Source organism: Bipolaris oryzae (assembly GCF_000523455.1).
Source record: "Bipolaris oryzae ATCC 44560 unplaced genomic scaffold scaffold_103, whole genome shotgun sequence".
Lineage (NCBI taxonomy): Eukaryota > Fungi > Ascomycota > Dothideomycetes > Pleosporales > Pleosporaceae > Bipolaris > Bipolaris oryzae.
Genome location: NW_006911379.1, coordinates 77,517 through 100,381, shown reverse-complemented (window position 1 = coordinate 100,381; position 22,865 = coordinate 77,517). Strand labels below are relative to the sequence as shown.

At 51.7% G+C, this 22,865-nt stretch overlaps 9 protein-coding genes across 9 annotated transcripts; 5 read left to right on the top strand and 4 right to left on the bottom strand.

Annotated features, from left to right (window-relative positions):
- Positions 1–569: 569 nt before the first annotated feature.
- COCMIDRAFT_27857 (uncharacterized protein) lies at positions 570–2,323 on the top strand (the record flags this gene model as incomplete). Its single annotated transcript, XM_007691572.1, has 2 exons — positions 570–667; positions 718–2,323. 2 exons carry the CDS (start codon positions 570–572, stop codon positions 2,321–2,323), a joined length of 1,704 nt encoding a protein of 567 aa, XP_007689762.1.
- A 335-nt stretch (positions 2,324–2,658) lies between these two features.
- COCMIDRAFT_6892 (uncharacterized protein) lies at positions 2,659–5,056 on the bottom strand (the record flags this gene model as incomplete). The annotated part of the gene is made up of 3 exons (XM_007691566.1): positions 2,659–2,699; positions 2,765–3,464; positions 3,524–5,056. 3 exons carry the CDS (start codon positions 5,054–5,056, stop codon positions 2,659–2,661), a joined length of 2,274 nt encoding a protein of 757 aa, XP_007689756.1.
- A 322-nt stretch (positions 5,057–5,378) lies between these two features.
- On the top strand, positions 5,379–5,876 carry COCMIDRAFT_100096 (uncharacterized protein; the record flags this gene model as incomplete). Its single annotated transcript, XM_007691597.1, has 1 exon — positions 5,379–5,876. One exon carries the CDS (start codon positions 5,379–5,381, stop codon positions 5,874–5,876), a length of 498 nt encoding a protein of 165 aa, XP_007689787.1.
- Positions 5,877–7,012: 1,136 nt separating this feature from the next.
- Positions 7,013–7,822, bottom strand: COCMIDRAFT_100109 (uncharacterized protein; the record flags this gene model as incomplete). The annotated part of the gene is made up of 1 exon (XM_007691596.1): positions 7,013–7,822. One exon carries the CDS (start codon positions 7,820–7,822, stop codon positions 7,013–7,015), a length of 810 nt encoding a protein of 269 aa, XP_007689786.1.
- Positions 7,823–8,826: 1,004 nt separating this feature from the next.
- On the top strand, positions 8,827–9,906 carry COCMIDRAFT_100146 (uncharacterized protein; the record flags this gene model as incomplete). The annotated part of the gene is made up of 2 exons (XM_007691595.1): positions 8,827–8,999; positions 9,060–9,906. 2 exons carry the CDS (start codon positions 8,827–8,829, stop codon positions 9,904–9,906), a joined length of 1,020 nt encoding a protein of 339 aa, XP_007689785.1.
- Positions 9,907–10,113: 207 nt separating this feature from the next.
- On the bottom strand, positions 10,114–10,807 carry COCMIDRAFT_6889 (uncharacterized protein; the record flags this gene model as incomplete). The annotated part of the gene is made up of 2 exons (XM_007691565.1): positions 10,114–10,260; positions 10,364–10,807. 2 exons carry the CDS (start codon positions 10,805–10,807, stop codon positions 10,114–10,116), a joined length of 591 nt encoding a protein of 196 aa, XP_007689755.1.
- A 4,263-nt stretch (positions 10,808–15,070) lies between these two features.
- COCMIDRAFT_100089 (uncharacterized protein) lies at positions 15,071–17,588 on the bottom strand (the record flags this gene model as incomplete). The annotated part of the gene is made up of 4 exons (XM_007691594.1): positions 15,071–15,154; positions 15,211–15,398; positions 15,454–16,546; positions 16,953–17,588. 4 exons carry the CDS (start codon positions 17,586–17,588, stop codon positions 15,071–15,073), a joined length of 2,001 nt encoding a protein of 666 aa, XP_007689784.1.
- A 594-nt stretch (positions 17,589–18,182) lies between these two features.
- COCMIDRAFT_27851 (uncharacterized protein) lies at positions 18,183–18,951 on the top strand (the record flags this gene model as incomplete). Its single annotated transcript, XM_007691571.1, has 4 exons — positions 18,183–18,223; positions 18,448–18,656; positions 18,689–18,697; positions 18,758–18,951. 4 exons carry the CDS (start codon positions 18,183–18,185, stop codon positions 18,949–18,951), a joined length of 453 nt encoding a protein of 150 aa, XP_007689761.1.
- Positions 18,952–20,392: 1,441 nt separating this feature from the next.
- Positions 20,393–20,730, top strand: COCMIDRAFT_38382 (uncharacterized protein; the record flags this gene model as incomplete). The annotated part of the gene is made up of 2 exons (XM_007691577.1): positions 20,393–20,580; positions 20,691–20,730. 2 exons carry the CDS (start codon positions 20,393–20,395, stop codon positions 20,728–20,730), a joined length of 228 nt encoding a protein of 75 aa, XP_007689767.1.
- Positions 20,731–22,865: the final 2,135 nt, after the last annotated feature.

Sequence of the window (22,865 nt, the reverse complement as noted above, 5' to 3'; positions counted from 1 at the left end):
GTGTAGAGCGTTGGGTCAAGTTGGGTGGGGTGGCCGGATGACTGATCTGGCCGGATGACTGATCCTTAACGTTACATGCCTACGATTACCAAGCTGTTGTACGACATCAACCCGCCATTTCAATTCTGATCAGAAAGAAGATAGCCAATGCACTACGAAGAGCGAGTGCACGCATTACTGCAGCCAAAATGATCAGTCTGCCTTACGTATGCAACAAGATGGAAAGATGTATAGTATATGCAACTCGGTACCGTTTGCTGAAATCAGTCACCAAAACTCATTTGCGAGATAGATGCCTGTCGGTACAATACATGATATGTGACAACGCTGACGGTCACGTGAACAGGCGTTGTCGCGTCGCGTAGTTTCTCGTCTGTGCGTTGTGTTTTGCACGCAGCGACGCGATGTTGGTGCCTGATGGGACGGGAGCGATTGAGGAATAACGACCACGAGTTTTAAACACCACAAACCACAGGCATACTTCAGACGATACGTTAATCTTGTCACTTGATGTTACTTATCTTTGATCAGGCCAGTGCCCAACTCTTATACACAACATACTCACTACAATGGGCCCCGCCCCGCCTGGAAGCCAGGCAGCCCCTCTACCCACAAACCTGCCCTTTCGCCTCGTGAGCAAAACCATTGGACAAGGCGCATATGCCTCGTCAGTCTCCGTCTTCATGTTGTCAAGTCCTCCTGCTAATGCCGCCTCAGGATCCGCAAAGCCGTACCCCACAATGCCCCCAAACCCGTCATCGCCATCAAGTTCATCAACAAAGAACATGCCCTGCGCACCGGCCGCCTCACTCCGAAGCAGATCACGATGGAAATTGTATTGCATCAGCATCTCGGTAAACATCATAACATCATCCATTGCCTGGGCTCCGGCGAGGACGCACTGTGGACATGGATAGCCATGGAACTGGCGGAGGGAGGCGACTTGTTTGACAAGATCGAAGCAGACGAGGGTGTTGGTCAGGATGTGGCACATCTGTACTTCTCACAGCTTGTCAGTGCCGTCGCATACATGCATAGCATGGGCGTGGCGCACAGAGACATCAAGCCTGAGAATGTGCTACTGAGCGCCGAGGGAGACTTGAAGCTGAGTGATTTTGGACTGGCAGCCCTGTTCAAGAAGGATGGACAAATACGGCTATGCAATACTGTTTGTGGTTCACCACCCTACATTGCGCCCGAAATCGTCAGCGGGAGACGAAGCAAGAGGCCCGATGTCTTGGACGTGGGATACGAAGCCAATGTGTGCGATATTTGGAGTTGCGGTGTTGTACTGTTCGTTCTTCTTGTCGGAAACACGCCATGGGATGAACCTACGATGCGATCGGAAGAGTTCAAGGAATATGTCGACACTGGGGGCCATACGACTGATGAGCTATGGGCCAAGCTTCCGCCTGATATTGTCAGCTTGCTTCGAGGCATGCTCAAGGTCGATCCAAAACAGCGCTTTACCCTAGACGAAGTGCGTACGCATCCCTGGTTCACGCGTAAGAACCCGTACTTGACGCCTTCGGGACGGAATGCCAATCCAATCGGTCTGGCGACACAGATGCTTTCCCATCTACGCATCGATTTCACGCGGCCACCTACCCAATCCCAACGCGGATTCTCGCAAGACGACGGCGATGCAATGGACATTGACACAAGCGACGACCCCCGTCGTTCCAGTGCCATCCACATTCTCTCCTCTACCCAACCAGAAACCCCCTCTGGCGACACACCGTTTGACTGGGAACGCCCACCACGCCTCGCAACCCACGATGGCATGTCCGCCTCGCAACCCACGACAACCGGCCACGCAGCAATATACCACCCAGAAATAAGCTCCACGCCCTTCCTCTCGCAACTCCCATCCTCAACCCAAGACGCCCTATCCCAAGACCCCAGCATGACACAATTCAGCTCTCAACCCGGCGTGCCCCTAACCTTTACCCAAGCCGCCCGAAAATTCGCCGACATCCTCCCTTCCTACTCCATGGCCCGCTTCATATCCCCTCGTCCCTTATCCCTTCTCCTCCCCTTACTCCTCGCATCTCTGAACCGTCTCGGCGTTCCAGCTCCATCGTTTTCCGCCCAGCAAATCGAAGAAGCAGAGCAGCTCGGCAGCGCGAGTATACGCGTTAAAATGGCAGATGGGCGGCGTCAGGGACTCAATGGGCATGTGGTAGTTGAGAAGGCCGTGTATGAGGGTGCGGGCTACTGGGAGGTCAGATTTGTGAAGGCGAGTGGGGATCCGCTGGAATGGAGGCGATTCTTCAAGAATGTGGTGCTTTGCGTGGGGGATGTAGTGTTACGACCGAATTAGGGAGGGAATGGAGCGAGGAATTTTGGGTAGTGTATGATAGAGCGGTGTTTTCAGCATTTTTGTACGGTAATGTTTGGTCGGTGGGGTCCATGGTGTGAGGAATATGGGTTGCAATGAACAGATATGAGTATTTACATTTTGTGTTGAGTAATCATAGTAGAAATCACAACCTAGTTCAAGAAAATGTTTCTTTTCATCCCTCTTTTCTTTTCATCTCCTACAAAAAAAAATAAGGCCGCCACGGAAGTTTCAACTCTAAACTCAAAAGCAACAGGGAAATCCGAATAGAAATATGATTTCTCTACATAGAAACAGACTTACAATAGCATTACTCATTAAACGCGTGACAAAGATGCCGTCGCATCCGTCACCCGGTCTACATCATCACAGCGCTAACAAGCACCGCCACAACACCCACGAGCACGCCACTAATCCTCACACTGCTCGCCGCATCTTTCTGACCACTCCCACTTCCCCGCCTATCATCATCCGGGCTGCTCTGCGGCCGATCCTCCGTCTTCAGCTCACCAGGGCCATAAGGCTTGTACCCACCAGACAACGAACTCTTATGTCCCGTGCTGCCCTCCACACACTTGCTGTCATCCTGGAACGCATCCCACGCCTGCTTCCACGCAGCATCGGGATCGAAAAACGTTTCGGCCGTGTAGAAAATCTTGCAATCGCTAGCTTCGTAGATGTACTGTAGTGGCGTACCGGACGCATCGCCCTTGCGAACCTGATCTTGCGATTGCAACCGCGAGGACTCGTCGCCTGCGCGCGTCGTGATTTGCGGGGTATTTGCGATACCCGAGAGTACAGAGTCTGTGGCTGAGAAGGCGGAGAGATCGGCGAGGGAGCTGAGGTTCAGCGCTACCTCGGCGTACATTTGCCAGTAGGAGAGGGGCGTGACTTCGCCGCCTTTGCTGCCGGTGATGGTTTGGATGGGCTTGTTTTCTGGGCGGCCGCCAACGGTGACGGCTTTGACGCCGGCGATGTTCTTGAGCTCTTCGTGGAAGGAGGCGCAGGAGGAGCCGCAGAGGGCGTCGGTGTACATGACGATGTTGGAGGCGTTGAAGGGAGTGGGGCGGGTGCCATTTACGAAACGGAAACCTGTGGGGAGGATGGAGAGTTCGTCTGTGTACTACGTTGTTGTTAGTTTTGAAGTGAAATATCACGGGATTATAGAGTACGTGAACTTACGTTGTATCGCATGGTCGAAGTAAAACTGTCGCCGTTTAGCTTCACAGGCCCGTTGAAGTCATTCCAGTCCTTGAAATCGGCTCCGTCGCTGTTGAGGAAGTGCCACCAAGACCAGTATCTGTACATATTGCTGTTCTCGATATCACCCCGTGTAAAACGAGCAAACGTCCTCGCTTTGGAAGGATCGCTCCTAATCTCATTAACAGCATCGCCAATCTTGAGAAAGGCATCAGTTGCCCTGTACCGTTGTGCAGAAAAGGGCTCCATTTCAGGGAAGAGCTGCATGAAGGCGTCCAAGAGGAGATTGGTGTTGCCGCCACCGTTTTCACGCAGGTCGATGATGAGTTTTTGCTTGTTGTCGCTCACGCATCTTTGAAGGAATCTGGAGATCACGGCCTGGAATTCGTTGTTGAAATCGGTCTCGTCGATGTCAGAGCTGGGGTTGCTGAATGAGGTAATCTTGAGCACTGCGATATCGTCATAGCCATTTCCGTTGAGGTAGTATCCTGCTACAACTTGACTTTGTGATTCGACAATAGCATCTGCATAAGGACTTGGGATAGTCTGGCGCTTGTTGCGGAGGTGGTAGATACCAGTAGGAATACGGGGAACAAAAGGGTCAGGAGCGCTGGGAGAGATGACGTTGCTGAGACTCGCGGGCCTTCGTGGCCCATCTGTGTCTGGCGAATCCGTTGCGGATTTTGTGCTGGCTGTAGCTGGCTGTGCGAAAAGGCGGCCTGTACAGAATGCGTCGAAAAAGGATGGTCCATCAGTAACACCCGAAAAGTCTTCCTCTGATCTGGCAATGTTGGTAACGGAGACTGTTGAACCATTCGCCCACGTGACATCTGTAGTGCCGCCGTCGTATTTGCTCTGTATCATGAAGCTGCCAGGGTTGTTCGTATCTCCTTTAGCCACCATTTTGTTGAGCAATCCATCTGAATCAATGTACTGCGACCATGAGACAGATAAGAGGAAGGCATAGGGATCTTGACCGTTAAGCTTGGAAATCTCAGAGACATCCGAGCTACCTTGAGCCAGAGCCAAGACGTCTTCGACAACGTACAACTTGGGCAGTGATTTGCCGTCCTGGGAAATGGAAGCGACATTGAAGGGACGGAGGAATTTGAAGACCTGAAGTATGTCGGGTCTGTAGTTGAAATGGAAGTTGCCAGTTCGAATGGTGATGTTCTGAATGGCGAGTTGGACAGCGTACTCGGACGAAAACGAGTCAAGATTGCTTTTGATCTTGTCGAGTTCCGCCTCGATATCTAACGGACCCCACTCCCACTCATTTCCTGGATTCTTCAGCCAGACGAGTTCTGACTGAAATTGCCATATGTTTTTTAATTCGTCGAGGAGAAGGCGATTGCCTTGGACGTCAACAGGGACAGACTCGAGACACTCGTAGGCGGCTTGTGCCTCGATATTGGTAGATTGACTTAACTGAGCGGCAACGATTGCGCAAGGCTCAGAGGAAGATTGAGCTGCAGCCCATGCTGCAGAAGCCACAAGCAATACGCCCTTGAGCATATTGGACATGCGGAGGCGGAAGTCGACAAAGGTACAGCAAACAAGGGTATCGGGCAATATCGAAGCAACCAAATAATTAAACCCCCAAAAGAATGCCGCTGAAGGGCAGAAGAACAGAAGTATGTGAATAAAAGGACACTAGCCGCTGGGGCTGTGAAAGGCTCTAGGATTAATCGATATCTAATCTGAAAGGCTGCAGCATGGCGCCTGACCTTGAACGAAAATAGAGGGAAGGCAAAGGCGCCGCTCGAATTACTTTTGTTCCCCAGTTAGGCTGCCGGTCTGCCTAAAGCGCAGATTGACAGGAGACGCCTCTCGCACTATGCCGTGGGGGGGATGGAGTATGCTAGTCTATTCGTCCGTTGTTCAGCTTGGGGGATCCACATGCACCAGCCACTTTCGCTTCGCTCTAAATGAATTGTCCTCCAGTCAGTGTTTGGAGCGCATGTCACATACCACTTGGCGGTACGGGCCCTGTCCCCAGATTGTTGATGAGCGCCGCATCTTCCTTCCAACTCTTGGCTCAAACACGCGATTGCATCATAGCCATTGCTGGATCAACTTGCCGGCGATCTTCCCCTGTTCCCCTGCTCCCCTAGGGGGAAGGCAGAAGTGTCGGTCGGCTTCGTTCCCGAAAGAAGGCACTGCTGTGCCTAGCACTGGTCCACGACTTGTCCTCATGTCTTCAGCTCTTCACGCCCTTCCAAGACAAAGGGCTAGGCATGCGCCAAGCGTGGCACAGGAAATGGGCAAGCGAGCAACGCGAGGCGCCGTTTTTCTGACCGGTCGCGCCCGTCACGCCCGGCTATGCCGTGTTTGAAAGAGGGCCAACAAAAATTGTGTGGTGGCTGTCGAGTTGGTTCGAATGCGCTGTCATTGGGGACTGCGCCGACGTGGTGCCGGGCACAGACAGAAGCTTGCTGGCGCCATGCCAAGACATTTTGCTCAGCTTCTAGGGTATCACAACATGCACGAGACACCGAGAATATACTTCATCTCGTGCATCCTGCAGGAGAAACCGCTAAAGAGCGCCTCCATGCATGAGGCCGACTGCGCGATTACTTGTGAATGTAGCTTCATCTGGAAGTCAACGGGTATTGTGCTGGACCTGCGACTAGCCAAGCCTACAAAGAGCCTCATCGGCCTGTCGAACAGGGTTCCTTTGTCTCACGTCAAGTATGACAATATCACCATTTTACGTACATAGATCTATGCTTGAGGCGTCCCGGCCCCCAATCAGGCTGAAGCAAGGAAGCATGCACGGCTTGAGAACAGGATGATTCTTAGAGGGGTACAAGGCCAATCACAAAACAGCAATATCAGAAGGAGGATGCCTTAAAAGTCCAAGACCAAGCCACCTTATACTACTCAGCCTCGAGCCCACAGAATAAGTGTGATGATGAGGATAATGATGAGCCTTTGATAACGTACGATGGATGAAGCATGGCTGCATATGTTCTGGCCCCCAAAAGCCATGACTCTTCATCCACTAACACTTTGTTGGATACGCAACGGCAGCTGACCAAAAGACTAAAGCCATCGCTGGACTGGGCTTTCTGTATGTTGCACAATCAAAATATATGTAAAGGCACGTCAACGTTCATATGATCCTGGACGTCAAGGACCAGCAGCTGCAACTCGGTCAAAGTGCCTGTGCATCAAGCTGATGCCCTACCTGCAATCCATACAGTGAAAGATGAGGTTACATTGTTCAATTCACTAGCGCATTGCTCCTACTAGATGGAAGAAAGAGATACTGCAAAGGAATTTATTTGCTGGGTATCTTGGCACCACACAACAAAGTGGCCTTCTGTTCTTTGACCCAGGTAGTTACAGTAGAAAGCGTTAATGTGTTGATTTATCATTATGTTCGACTCTGTATGGACAGTCGTCTCGTGTTGTTTCCGGTATTATCCACACACCCTTCTCAAGACTATCGAGGACGTCGACCTGTACTCAGAGCCACGTCTCTGAGGTTTGTGCCGCTAGGCCCAACCTTTCCTCAACCACGGCTACGATTTCCCTCCAATCTTTCATTGCACCGCCGCCTATATCTCCGCAAGCCAACTCTTTCTCCATTGGCTGCAACACTTCGAACCAACCTCCATTCTTGACGCCCCACTCCTCTTCCAAAATGCGCACTTGTTTGCTTGTAATTGGCTGGTACCACATTGCCGTATTCATACTTGGTGCGACTAGTATCCTTTTCTTTTGTATGCCCCCTTCTTGTTGCGGCCACTGCACGCCCGGTATTCTCCTCACAGGGTCAATTAAACCAGTAGTGTCCCAGGCACGCACCACGGAGAGAAGGAGGTTGTCCGACCAGCCTTGGGCAATCTTAGCGAGTTCATTGGCACTCAAGGGGGCAATAACCATTATATCGGCCCATCGTCGTAGCTCTATGTGTAAGATCTTGTTGCCGCGCACCCATGGCTCTCTCCATTCGTCCTCGTCAAAATATATTCCGTGTATATTTGGCAGGGCCTCTATATCCTCTAGTGAAGGTTGTTCTCCACTTTGGCCCTGCAGGAAGTTTGTCGCGGCAGCCGTGAATATAAGCCGTATTTGTACGTTGGCGTGCTTTGCAAGCGCATTGATTATGTTTGGTATTTTGATAGTCGCCACCGATCCTGAAGCACACAAAAGGACATGTATCTTGTCATCGTGATGGTCGAAGGCAAATGGATCGGCTTCTGGTGGGTCTCGTACTTGATGTTGGACAGGCCGAATATTGAGGGGTTTGAGGTCGCGTATGTCGGCAGTCATGATGCGCTGCTAGATTTTAATGCAATATGCTGTTAGTGTATGGGTAAAGACATCTGCAGTGTGGATGTCGAGTCTCTGTAGCGTGACGACAGCATTACAAATGCCTATCACCATGCTCTAGTGGGACAGTTGATATGAAGTTTGACGGACGCTAGTAACTCGCTTAGTATCGGATCACCCGCTGCCAGGCGTGTCAGCACTCTGGAGCAACCGTCTTTCCAAGTTCACAACACACATCACAATATATGGCAAGTCGGACAAGTCCGCTATTTTCCAATTGAGCACGGCTGATTTTACGCTCATAGGACCAATATTGTTGTGAGATGCGGACGAAAAAATCGTCACTTGGCGAAGCTCTTATCTCCGTTTTCTCCAGCCTCAAGTACGCTGGTGCCAATGCGCCGGGATTTTTTATTAACGCACGTGGCCAATGAAGAGTCGAATCGCTTGAGAGGACAACCCATTTACCAGGTAGTAATATGCCAGCCCTGTTTCCTCTACTGACGTGTTGTGGAGTAGGTACGTACGTGCCCAGACAAAAGGTTGGTTAAATCCGCTCGTAGGAGTCTGCCACTGCTGGTACAGCTCTGGCGCACACATGTACTTACCAGCCTATCTCAGCTCCGGGTATTGTCGAATCACATTAAGTTTGGTAGTATTCTTTCAATCGAATTATCTCTTGTAGGCGAGTCTTACCCAATAGAAAACGGTTTTGATTTCGATCAATACTCGCTCATGTATCCCTCTGCTAGCGGCTTTTGTCGGAGTTAAGACTATCATAATGATGTCAGGCCGCCAAACTTCACGTATACTTTCAACCGCAATAGAACTAGCGTTGTCCGTTCCTTCATACAGTTCTTGCTATGCTTCTACTTGACCGAGAAAATTTGGCCGCCCAATAGCACCACCTTGTGCCAAGAAAAGGACATACATATTGAGGAATCTTCTTGTCACAGCACGCATCAACAGCATCACTACTCAAACAAACCTTGATACAACTCACCATGTCTCTTCCTACCGCTCCACTCGGTCGCAATGGCCCCCAGGTCAATCGCCTAGGATTCGGCCTGATGGGACTATCCTTGTCTTATGGACCACCAAAACCAGACAACGAGCGCCTAGCTCTCCTCGATCGTGCTTACGAACTAGGAGAACGTTTCTGGGACAGTTCTGACATGTGAGGCTACTGCAAAGCTTTCCATGGTCCCCGATTTACCAGTACTAACATCACCTCTAGGTACGGTGATAACGAAGACCTGCTCGGAAAATGGTTCAAAGCCAACCCATCCAAGCGCGCAGACATATTCCTTGCCACAAAATTCGCCATCAAGGATGGAGGCGCCGGCGGAATTGATTCTTCCCCAGAATACGTCAAGGTTGCCATTGAGAAATCACTGGAGCGCCTCGGTACTCCATACGTCGACCTCTACTACTGTCACCGCGTGGACCAGAAGACACCCATTGAACTTACCGTAAAGGCCATGGCCGAGCTTGTCAAGTCCGGAAAAGTAAAGTATCTCGGGCTTTCCGAAGTCAGCTCAGACACCTTGAGAAGGGCACACAAAGTCCATCCAATCGCTGCCGTGCAAGTCGAGTACTCGCCCTTTGCACTGGAGATCGAAACCAAGCAGATCGATGTCCTCAGGACGTGCCGCGAGCTGGGCATCGCCGTTGTTGCATACTCGCCACTAAACCGCGGAATGTTGACTGGAGCTATCAAGAGCCCCGATGATTTCGACGAGACTGACTTCCGCCGCATTGCACCTCGATTCAGCAAGGAGAACTTTCCAAAGAACCTGAAGCTTGTCGATCGCATCGTCGAAATTGCAAAGGCAAAGGGGGTTACGCCAGGACAGCTGACACTGGCATGGCTTATGGCACAGGGTGAAGATATCTTTCCCATCCCAGGTACTACTAACCCAGAGAGACTAGAAGAGAATGTGGCAAGTCTCAAAGTGCAGCTGACTGAGGAAGAGGAGAAGGCTATCCGAAAGGTGTGCGATGAGGCAGAGGTTGTTGGTACAAGGTACCCTGAGTTCTTCATGCAGGCTTGTTATGCTGATACTCCACCTCTGGAAGCGTAAACATGGTACAGATACGGGTAGAAGCGATGCCAAGTCTACCAGATTTGGTTGATGTCATGGGCGGTACTTGAAATGACAACCATTTCAAATCTGGAGGAGCAAGGATCGCGTTACTCGATCCAGCACTTCTCACATCCATATTCTTATTATTTCAGTCCCATAGCAAAAAATTACACACAAATACCAATGAAAAAGAGAACATCTCTCTCAAGTTTGCTCTGCAATCCGTGTTATAAGGTCATGCTGCCGTATGAACCCCGCATTCCACGTCTTCAAAGGACTACTATGTGCCATATGTATCTCGAAATTACGCAGCACCTCTAGAATAAACTCGTACATCTCTACCAGTGCAATCTGAAATCTGACACATGAGAAGTCATCACATATCAATAATCAAGAACCTCATTTCCCCAACCCACTTGTACAACAAAGCAAGAGGTGATCGACCTCAACTTACATTCTTACCAACACAAGTCCTCGTCCCCACCCCGAACGAAAGTAAATTCTTCTCCATCTCAAAACTCCCAGCTTGACTCTTAAGCCACCGCTCCGGCCGGAACTTAGCTGCGTTGCTGCCAAAAAAAACCCCTTCGGGGTTGTACTGAATCATATACGGATTGACGCCGACCACGTAGCCAACGGGGACATGCTGACCCTTCAACACGATACCTTGCAGCTGCGAGACACGAGGCAAGCTAAAGCCCACCGTGGGAAATAGGCGCAATGCCTCCTTGATACACGCACCGATGTAGGGAAGATGCTTTACTGTTCCATTGTAGGTAACCGGGGTGCTGGGCAGGTGTTGCTGGGATTCTTTATCGCCGCCACCCATTTCGACGATGCGGAGCAGTTGCGAGAGGATTTCTGGCCGGGAGTATCTTTCATGGGTGGAGCGCTCCATGCGGAGTCGGGTTTGCTGCTTTGCGGCTTCGGTGGTGGCTTGGATTGCTTTGAGGTCGTGGGCGTAGAAATTGATCCACTCTCCGAGATTGACTGCTTCTTTCTTTGCAGCTAGCTCTCTTACTTATTTTGTGAAAGCGTGATGCATTCGTCAATCGCAGCTTCGTTTCTCAAGACACCGCTCATCTGATAGACTGGCGAGACAATATTGCGTTGCTTTGTATGTTTCTCCTGGTTCGTTTCGCTAAAGAGATTGGTCTTTTCACTGAGGCCCTTGGGATTAAAGATATCGTTCCTGCAGCGGACATGCAGCGTTGGCCGTTATTATTTTAGAGATATTTACTATGATAATGATGGCTTACCAGTCGGTCTTTGGTAGAGGACTATGCGAAGGGTAGATAAGAGGGATCATACTTGCATCAGCGCAGTTCACTTCCTCTGGAGTAATGCGTATGAGTGGACCGTATTTTTTATGAAGTTTATTCTGCGCGACTTTCAAGTCGCCTCGGAGCATGTGGTACACTGTGATCAAAGTAAGCCTTGAGCCGGACTGGGCTACGAAAGAGGTTTGGCTCTTCAACGGAAATCAGTCGAAGTGCTTACTGGTCATCTATTGGCATTGGCCTAATGGTGTCAGACAGCAAATGCATTACCTTGTCCATGTTCGGGAAACTGCAGGCAATAATGGACCAGGCACGCGTGCAAGCGGATGGAGCGTGCGACAATAGATGATTTAGACAACTCAACAAGCAACAAATGAAAAAGAAAGATAGACTACTGTGGTGATAGATATGAGACTGAGCACCGCCATGCTAGAGTGTTGTGGGGGGTTTGGACTAGTCAAAGAAGACATTGACGCTATTGACGTCCGATAAAGTCGGAGATAAGATCACCCTCTACCACTAGTATTATTTTACTTGTCCTCCGCTTGGCTATATTCGATACAGAGTGAGTGTATCTATTCAGTCTAATTCTATTGAAAATCACGCTGTGGTGGTGCTGATGTTTCGTAGGAAGAGCTGCTTTCTCCATGTGAAGAAGAGTCCGATCATCGATTTCGGTGTCTCTACGTACAAAATATGTGCCGGTGGCCACAATAAACAAGCTTACTACTATTAGTAGTAGTAGTAGTAGTAGTAGTAGTAGTAAACTGCTTAGACTCATGCTATACTGTATCAAATCTTGTTGCTTGCAACTCTAGCTCTTACTACCTGCCCTCTAGACATGTCACTAGCGCGCTCCCCTGAGCCCAGCCAAGAGGTTCAACCCAATGTAGAGATAAGCCAAAGTATTGTATATAGGCCACTAACAAGGGTGTAATACAGGTTGGGTTAGAGAGAGTATAATCGATATTGTGTATAGCGTAGTTCCCATTCATGGCCCAGTGTTTCTGTATTATAAATCCGTGATGAAGTTGAACAAAGGAGAAGCTGATTATCGTTATTAGAATCCCTACGGACGAAGCATTTTCAGGTAGTCACAACATATAAGCACATCCCGCACGCATGTACATAGCTCTATATATGTAGTGTACTGTCACGAGTGCCCTTTCGGTACGTGCATGGGCTCGCGTATTTGGTCCGTTTCCGATCAAGACCCTGTCGATCACCATCAAGCGAAAGGTCGATTGGTATTATCTTAGCGAGCGTGCAACAACTCCGTAGCGATGGAGACATAGCGATTGTGGCAAGGTGGACACGATATTTAATGGAGTCATACTCGGAGACGGGGTTTAGAATAAGTGTTGATATGATGTAGAACAGGAGAAGTCTCCATCCAGAGCGTGTGAGGTGACACGGCAAGCAGGGCTGTCCCTCGGCCGATCGTCGACTTAAGTAAGGATGTACGCAAGGTATGCAGCCATCAAACTTATGATCTGCCGTCTCTTAGAAGCGACAACCTACGTACGTAGCTATGCAAGTACCTTCCCAAGTCCTCTTGCTAGGGGGTGGACTATTCACCATTTCCGGTGTAACTAGTACTTACTTACGGACGTACTGTGTAGTACGTACTAGGCCGTGTGGTACTTCGGAAAGAATTCCGCTGCGCCCTCGCAGTGCATGACAAACACGGACATTCCAACTGCTCAGCACGGCAAAACCTCCGAGTTCCATCGCAGGGCTTGCACTAACGTTTTAATGCCCATCGCCCGGTTTTCGCTCCCATACTTCCGGCATGTAACCAGCGAAAAAGACTCTCCTCGCCACCAACCCCCCGAAGGTAACCATGTTGGCCGCCATAAAACCCAATTTCTTTGCTTACTCACCCTTTCTGGGCAATTTTTTTATGCGGCACAATTGGGCCCCCCACACCTCTTGACCCTTTAACATGCAGTACGACCGAGAGCACCTCGTACCGTTGAGCCTCCAAGGATTTGAATGTCTGCATGCGTTACACAAGCTCGGTCTGATGAACCATGTATGGAAAACCTAATCTTAACAGCGCGCAACGATGAGGAAGGGAGGGGGGTCTCGGGTGTTTTTTTTCCAGTCAGCAGACGTCTATGTACAATGGGTGTTTGTGCCCGCCCGTAGAGAGTGTTGATCCATCTCAGAATCGAGCGAAATGTCGTACGACTCGACGTTTGGTCATCCATGTATTAGATCGCGTTCAGGTGTGGGTATGGCTCGGGGAACGGGGAAAACATCGAGCCCACCGAATGCGGCAAGTGGAAGCGTTGGGCAACGACGGGGGCGTAGATCGGAGACTCACAGCTCTTTTCTCTTGGACGGCATGTGATAAGTAATCGCAATATTGTGGCAGTTTCACTACTACAGGCACGTTCACACGCGAGTACGAGGTACCCGTAACCCAGGTGTTTCATTGTTAAAAAAAAAAAGGAAAACACTCCGTTACGATGAGCAATAATTGCTCACCATCTATTGTCAAAGGGTCATCTGTCGTAATCGTGGCAAAACGTTATCGGTCTCGTCGCACCCTTTCACCGCACGCACTACCCTCTGGTAAACCAATCTCCGCATGGCAAAACATTCCTAAAATCCACGTTTTTTTCCAATTGCCTTTACCTGACCAGTGCATGCCGAGGTCGATCCCACGGGTCCGGGCAAATCCGCGCCAACCACACTTCGCGGAGTCTTGTCCTCCCCCCTCAAAGACCCTATATCACCAAAACCAAAGGGCCCACAGAAGATGCTTTCGGAGCCATGCACGAGCCCGACAGAAGCAGACGCGTATATACTTACTACTATATGGTATAGTATTGTGGTAATGCCATCTACAGATACGAGTCAGGACTCGGGCCCTCGCGGAGCAGTGACGTTGATTATTGCCCTTGGACTTTACTTTTTTGCGGGGGGGGGGCAAGGACACTTGTGACAAGACGCATGGAGAGATGTAGGCCGAGTGCATCGAGCATTGGCAGGGCTCAGGGCCACAGGCCACGCGAGATTGATGGAGAGATTTCCGGAGTAAAGTTTGAGGGGCTCGAGGTGCATATGGATGTGACTGATCGCGTGCCATGATACACTAATCAAAAAGCGCTACCACTCGACAGCAAGGACTACCCTTGGTAACACGATGTAGGTGAACGCGTTGGGAAAAATATCATCATGAGTTCTTCTATAGAGTCAGACAGGGTATCTTGAAAAACCCCCAATTAGGGTACAGTAGTGCTGTTCAAACCGTCCATCATTCCTGCAGTCCCTGTTTCCTGCGTCCCGTATGCACCCCCACCCATATACCGCAATCCAATGCAGGGCGTTAACCACATGCTCACCCGGATGCCAATGGTGCAATGTCAGGGGGCTGTGAAGGATATACTAGTTACATCATCCAAATGCGCCGATCGTCGCCGGGTGGACTCGCTTGTATGCAAACAAGGCGAAGGCGACCGAAGGTAGGAAGGAAAGCCAATATATCGACCATTAGAGTTGAGCAATCTCAATGTCTTGATCGCCATTTCAGCGTCCACTGGAGGTAAACAAAACTCTCAGCTTAGCCTGCAAACATGAAGAGACATGGATCGCAGATGGCAACCCTATTGTAATTGAACCGGAGAAGAAAAGCCGAAAAAGAAAAGTAATGATAAAAGAGGCAAGAAGGCAATCTTACAAACAGCCGCCCTATGCTAACGTTTTTTTTGTTTTGGCCTGGAAGCCCACGGAACGCCAGAGTCTGCGACTGGATGCACGGAGTAGGAGAAGCGATGCGATGGTCGACAAAAAAGGGTGTCGGAGGAAGAATAAAAACGACTCAGGATGAGCCAATGGGCCGAGTAATGTGTAACGGATCGGGACAAGTTCGGTTACGCTGAGGCGGCGGCGGCGGCGTCTAGACCACGTAGCTGAGGAGCATATTTGGGGTGCTTGATGAATTTGGGTACCGAGTCCTGAGTGGGATTAGCTTTGGGCTGAAGAAAAGACGGCATTTACAAAAGAAACTTACGCTGGACATCAGCTTGAAAATGGATTGTTGTGCCTTGTCAAAAAGTGAGGCGACTTCGTTAAGACTTTGCAGCATAGCGGCGTCGTCTCCAACAGCACGTGTCATGCGAGTGGCTAGCTGTGTACGAAGGCTGTGGTCAATGTTCAGCTCGTTGGGCGAACCAGGCGCCAAGAATGCATTGTACAAGCCTGCGGATGGTTAATGCATGGCCATAATGTAGGAAATAATAATCCCCCTACTCACCATAAGCGGCAGCGAGCGTTTCACGAATGACCTCGACCTTGTTTTCTCCCTTTTCGTTGACGGCATCCTTGTACTGCTTGTTGAACTGCTGGACCTCGAGGAAGAAGGAAAGGTTCTCCTCACACATGGTCTCCTTGAGGAACTCGCGGTATAGAAGACGCCAGGACGGGTTGCGGATGATGACGTTGGTGCGGTTGCTGTTGGAGTCACGGGTAAGGCCATCTCTCGACTTGACTGCCATGTCTCCACCTGATGGCACCTCCTCGAGGAGCCATCCTGCTACACGCTCGCCGTGGTTAGTAATGTAGTAATGAACTTGCTTTGATGGCTGGAATTGTTGATCCGAGTTGCGAGGGTCGACAGGAGCAATGAGCTTGAGCTGCAAGAACAGCGACCCAACCTCAACAGCCTCGCGGGGGTCAACCATGGTGGAGCAGTCCATCAGCCACTGTGCGGCGTTGCGGCCGTTGAATGTGTACTCGTACTGACGCTGCGAGTTTGGTCGATGCTTTACCAGCTTGACGCCGATGTCGCACTTTGAGAACTCATGTATCGAATCAGAGTCTGACTGAGTCTCGTTTGCAGTGGTACCGACGAAGCGACGGAAGATGATCTCGACAGTCTGCTCATCGTGGTGTAGCTTGTCAGTTTCTGTGTTGCGCTCAAGGACGACGAGTTGGCGTGGGTTCCTGTTGGATTCAATGACAGCCCTAACATGCGCTGAAGCAATACCGTTGCGCGTGCAGAACCGCTCGAGAATGTGAATACCCTTGGGTGTAAGTTGCCAGACGGAGCTCTTGTTCATGAAGTCGGTTTTGCCTTCTACCGATTCAATGAACTTTGCTTCGAGGAATCTCTGGCAGACTGAGCGAGCCATTTCCTTAGCCATGGAGAAGGTGGTGGTAGTGGTTGTGGTGACGACACGTGATGAGTCCTTGGGGTCTGGCATGCGGTTGGATTGAGAGAATTTGAGGGATCCGAGGTTGGTGATTGCTTCATCTGATGTGAAGGTGTAGTCGATCATCCTGAAGCGCACTCGGTGGGCTGTGAGGGGAAGCGAGACCATTAATGTGGCAAAAAGATCCTTGAAATCCTGTGTTGCAGGTTAGTTGAGTTTTCAAAAATACTTGCAATCCAACAAGGCTGAAGAAGGCACAGCTGCTGCATGTCCGGCAGTTGAGTCGAAAGAAGGCGAGCCATGGATCGAGAGAAAGCGACAGTCAAGCCATTGTGGTTCTGACAGCACCTGGCTCGCTTCACCAGGCCCACAGACGCAGCAGAGAAATGCTCATCACAGTTGAACGACTGATGCATCTTGGCCACGAGGAAAACAGTGGCGTCTAAAATGCTCAGTGGGTTCTTCGGTGCGAATGAGCCATTTTTTGGCTTTGGCGGACCAAGATGTTAACTTTGGCACCCGCCCACGTGGGCGAGCCACGTGGTGGGCTCGGCAAAAACAGCGACCGAGAGGATCAACAATAATGGACTGTGGTACTCACTCTTGTGTATGGCCGCTCATCGTCCGTCATGCGGAGCAGGCGTGAACTTGTTTGATGCATCTTGTCAGGTTTCTGTGCTCTCAGTCTCTGTGGCTGGCGTTGTGTGGTCGTCGCCTCTTGAGCAATGACGTCGCCGTCGCGGTGGGTGCTGGGAGCAGGCTCTCGGGCGGCTGCGAGCTCAGGACCACGGGCAATGGATTGAGAGGGGCGTGGAGCGCCGGTAGGGTGAAAGAGCGAGTCTGCAGGGCTCTTTGAGGTGGAGGAGGTGGAGGGCGAGCGAGCTAGTTCACGGCTGCCTTTGCGCAGCAGAGGAAAGCGCGAGAGGGTGTAGCGGCGGGCGTGGTTGATGGAGCGGGACGAAGACGAGGAGGACGAGGAAGGCGGGGGCCGGTCGCTCCTGGCTGCTGAGAAGGAGTGAGAAAGAGCGTCGGCTGGTGCAGAGGCAGGTGCAATGGGCTGGTGGTCGCGGGCGTCTCTGTGGCCGTCGTCGTGTGGTGTTGGTGATGCAGCGGCGGCGGTAGTGGTGGGGGAGTGCGGCAGGTCGGGAGAGAGGAGGCTGGTGGCGAGGTTTGGGCTGTCAGGCACAGGAGAGACAGACGGTGGAGAGGGAGGGAGCGAGGTGGTAGGGAAGGGCATGCCGAGTAGAAGATGTTCGCGGAGAGGTAAATCGCGGGCCTCGCTCGCTGGAGGGCAATGTGTGGGTACCCTAGCTGGGATTGGCCTTTGTCTCTGCCGCTCGAACAGTCGCTCACACCGCCGTGCTAAGACAGCTAAGAGAACCTAGCATGGCGCCGAATTAGCCCTGGACCCGGGCCATGACAAAGGCTCTAGCCACGCCTGCCTCCTAGTCGCATACGAGACACATGGCCGCCTGCACGTCCGCCGACCATGGGAATAGGTAGAGCACCTGGCCGTGGGCTTCCACGAGGCATCCCTGCACTCTGCCGCCCCCTGTCCACGCCTGCGAGACGCTGTCCACGCCGGCCTCGCCACAGGGGGTCCGCTCCAATGGGTCCATACATACATATATACATACATACTTGGTTACTTGACTGCATGTACTGTATATATCAATATGTGTATGTATGTATGGGTGTGGGCGTATGTATGTAGGTAGGTAGGTAGGTAGGTAGGTAGGTAGGTAGGTAGGTAGGTAGGTAGGTAGGCAGGTTGGATGTGTGTACATATGTATCTAGCATTTAGTATACATGTACATACAATAAACCAACCATGTGCACGCGTACCAATCCAGTATCGTACCTGCCTTCCCTGTATGTAATGTATGTATACAGTACACACATATGTACACCCACCCATCCACCCATCCTCTCAAATCACCGCACGCAACCACGCGAGACGACCCAAAGACGCCTCGCCTCGCCTCTGCTCTTTTGAGAGGACCCAGCTGCCTGTCCGCTCTGTCTGCATCGCCGTTGCTCCCACCTTGCCAGGACCCGTTCCCGCGTAACCTTTGTGCTGGCCAACGACCCTTTAGCTCGGCCCACGACGCCGTGGTACACTCGACTACAGTAGTTAGCCTCCCCCTCCCCCCTTCTCTGCCCTCTCTCGCTCTCTCGCTCTCTCTTTGGTGTGGGTGTGTGTGTGCAACACGACCCACGTCCACACGCGACGCCCCGGAACATTGTTGCTCAGACCGCCAAAACGTGCCGACAGTCGACGCCGCACCCTTAGACGCACCCACATGTACGTCCTCAGATACAGACACATACATGTAGGTAGTCCATGTATGTATGTATGTATGTATGTATGTATGTATGTATGTATGTATGTACGTACGTACCCAGACGCGGTCAGCGTGGCTGCATTGCCCGCCATGCAACAGGCGCCGGCCTTGTCGGCCAGACTCGAATGGTTGAAGACACAGTGTGCCCAATCACACCTTGGCTTGCACAACAGCAACCATGCATTGTCGTCATCACCTCTGAGCAGACTCGGCAGATCTGCGCCCTATCTACCTCATGGTCGATCAATGCCTTAATGGCGAGCTCGGAACACTGACAGTGGAGATTGTCGTGTTTCCCAGCCTGCAGCCTGGAGAACAGACGATGTGCCGCCATTCCACGTGTGCAACCCCACCTCAAGGCCCTCACGCCCAACGCCTCGTTGGCTTGCCATGCGAGACATCCCTCCTTGGCCGTACGCATCTGCATCCCTCTGCATCCATCCATCTGCGTGCATATTACATAGACCCGCACTCGTGCTCGTGCAGTGTAGGTGTATGTAATCGCCCTGGACCCTTCATCCTTTCAGCGCCCCCCCCTCTCCACTCGCCCCTTCCCCTCAACCCCCCCGACTCCTGCTTCTCCTTCTCCGCCGTCGCCAGCCGCCTGCCTCTGTCGCCCTCGGCATCGCTCGGACTAATCACCGACCGCTAGCAGCGTCATCACCACAAGCCTCGGGCGCCTTCACGCATGCGGTGAGTAAGCAGCGGGCTGCCCATCCCTTCCGACCCGACTATCTATCGCACCTATCATATCCCGGACCGCGCCACAGTCGCCCAAACACTGTCCATCCCTCAGGGCCGTGAACATCTGAGCGCGAGGCTGCACCATACGGCCGGAAATAAACACCCACAGCCCGCTTTTGGGTTTCAGGGCTCCCGCGGGGTCCGGCATAATTAGGCCCCCGACGAGGCAGAGAGCCCATCTTTTCTACTCTCAGTCAACATGGCCCTCCCTTTCTTCGTATTTACATAGTTGCTACATTCTCCTACACGCACTATACTACTCGCACCACCGCTGGCCTTGAGCTAAGCCCACAGCACACCCGCTGTGCAGCTGATGCTGATGATAATGATGATGCAACAAAAAGATGAAGCCCTTGTAGTTCCCCCCCCTTTCCCGTCGCGTAACTTTGGCGACTTGGACACCATGCGGCTTCAGCATCCTGCGCTGCCAAATACCTCTAGCTGCTGTAAACGAACCTCGTCATCCTTGTTACCATTGGCCCACTTTCAATGGTCTGGGGTTACCATTTTCTTTTTTTTCTCTTTCTTCTTTCAAGGGTTTTCGAAGCTTGGCCGCCCTAGCCGCAAGAAAACTGACTCTGGCAGTTTCCTTTGGCAAGATTCCCATAGTACCTTCAACGGGCAAAGATCTTCGGTGCTTATGGTGACGAGTCAAGCCTGGCTCCGTCGAGATAATGCCGTGGCTGCCAGGGGTCACAACACGTGGCAACCGATTCCTTTTGCCTAGCGGCCGCTGGCGTGAACGATGTAGCATAGTGTAACACCGACGCGTCTGCCCATGCTTTTTTCCACTCTGAGAAAGCCAGGCCTTCGATTGGCATCGCATCGTGAACGCCTCTCGCCAAAGCCTCTCAGCACTACTGCAAGGCTGGCCTGCAGCACATCCTCATCACCATCACCACCATCACCACCAATAAGCCGCCCTCGTTGGCTTTTGACAGAAATTGTCAGCATGGCTTTCGACGTCCTCTTTCTGACACGCTCCTCATTTGCAGCTTGTTTCAACAGGGGTCTACATGATGCCCTATGCGGCACCTTGCCGAGATTGAGCGCGTCTCCTCACGCGGCGGTCCTGAAGACTTTTATCTCCACCCATATTGCCCTGGTTATTGCTCTCGTCGTCTTTTTTTCTTCGACACGGTCATTCTCTCGGGTGGGGCTGCCGGTGCATTTTCGCCCGGCGCACAAATGTCGGTGAGACGACCTACACTCGTGATACACACTCATGGGAGCAGGGAGGGGGGGTGAAGGGGTTTCGCCGATGGATTCATCGATCTCGACAAGTCATGATCCAGAATCAGGATCTTCAGCTCTGGCTGCCCCAAAACTTCGGCTCCTGACAAGGCGCGAACTGGACGCTCGGTGATGCCGGCTAGTGTTTCCAAAAAGGCGAGACGGTTATGGTCAGCTAGCATGTGATGGTGCCGCGCCTGCATTCGGGACACATTCTCGAACCCGATAGCTCAAAGTATCAGGACATCGCGCATGATATGCTTCAGCTATGCAGAGCGTGGCGTCTCCTAGCAGTTGTATGTAATCATTTCTAACCGTGTCAGTGCGAGCGTCTGTCCTCGCAGTATCTGACTCGGCTCGCCGACTCCATGTGGAGCACGTCGGCTGCTTGTACACCGATGGCCCCACGATGCCCTTCATGCCTTGAACCTCCTCAAAGCATCCGGACATTTTCCAGGGCCCGGAAATGGTCGTGCGCTGTCGAGGAAGCGCCATCAAAGAAGCGCCTTCGAGAACAATTCTTGCCGTCTTCCCGCACCACGGATGATGCGCTATGTCTCCTCAAATCCAGGCTTAACTTCGGGAAGGAGTCTGGGATTGATTCGCACCTACTAACGGTTAATAACTGACTAAGGATAGTCGTGAACAGTTTTTTTTCCTCCCGCCATGACCGTCACTCGCCACAATTGCACCAAATAGAGTCGGAGACGGAGCTTCTTGTGATAGCTCGTCCCGTCAGTTCATCAGCACCTAACATGGCACAACCTATACGAGGATGAGAAGAGTTGTCGCAATTATGCGGTAACAACGCTAAGAGCTATCGAACCACCACATCGTGGGGCTTGACTAGTGGGGGACTGGTTTATGTGTGTGTGTGTGTCTGTGTGGGGGTACCCGTTAGTAACAGGGGAGGAAGGAGCTGGAGACTTGTCTCGGAGCTTTAACAACAGCCCGTCACTCATGGCTACACCACATCCGCCCGTAAGACACATGGCCCAGTGCACGCACACGCCTCAGCCCTTGGTCGTCCCTCGTTGCCACTGGACCAGTGCAAACCCATCAACTGACCTCTTCACCGCCTACACAATAGATCCAAACCAGTCTCGCGCACTCTAGCCGCACTAGCTGCCCTCCGCGGGAATATGGGCTTCCTCCGCGTAGTCATAAGTACGCACAAAGAGACGGATAAATGTTCAACTCTTGCCTGTCCTCTCCTGCCTTTCGCGGCACCATCCCCACTGTTCCACGATATCTCCACGGGATCGCTAATGCCGATGCCGTTGCCTCGACTCATACTGACGGTCGGCAGTATGGGCTAGAACGTAGAGGTGCTGCCTGTCGCAATCTGCGCAGGCCACCAGCCAATCGTTCATGCCTACTTCCACCTCTTCGGTATCACTGTCGTGCCATGATTACGCTCCTCGTACCGCCCCGCGGCCCTCATAGTAACCCCGTTATACACCGCAAACCCTGGCTTCGATAGTCGCCAAGGGGTAGTTTCTGCCAAAACCAAGGCCGTTTACACGCTCTACGCGACGTTAGCGACAAAGCCTTTGATAGTTATACACGATGCAGAATTGGGACAATCGAGTACTTGAACGCGGCTAATAGCCACATGGTAGGCTTACGAATATTTGACTTGATCTGGTTCGTAATACACAAACACACGACACCAGCATGCGACTGGAAACGGTCTCAACTTAAACGCTTACCGCCAGCTTGGGAGAAATCGCTCAAGGATGAGGCCTCAGCGTTGCGATTGTGGGCACTCTTGGTCTTGGAAGGTACCATGTTCGCAAATACTTGTGACAATCGCCCCTAGTGCCTCAGAAACCGACAGTACATGTGCCAAGAGTTCTCATGTCGCGTCAGAGTACCCCGTTTGGCTGTGACTGTATGTATTACAGAAGACAGAACACGCATAGTTTCCAGGTTATGTCATGTCAATGTAACGTCAAAGCTATATTACTATGGAGCGAAGGAATCCGTCCTAGTGGCGCAGCATCCAAGCGTCTGTAGGTAGGTTCTCGGCGCGCCACTGTACCGTACCTGAAACTCCACCCGCGAGATTACTGGCACCGCTTTGAAAAGAGGAATTTCCCGATACGTGCACACGGCTCACTTTCCTCGTGATTTAGGGGCGATGGCCATGTTTGGTCGAGCAGTACTTAGAACGTCTGCGGCCAATTACT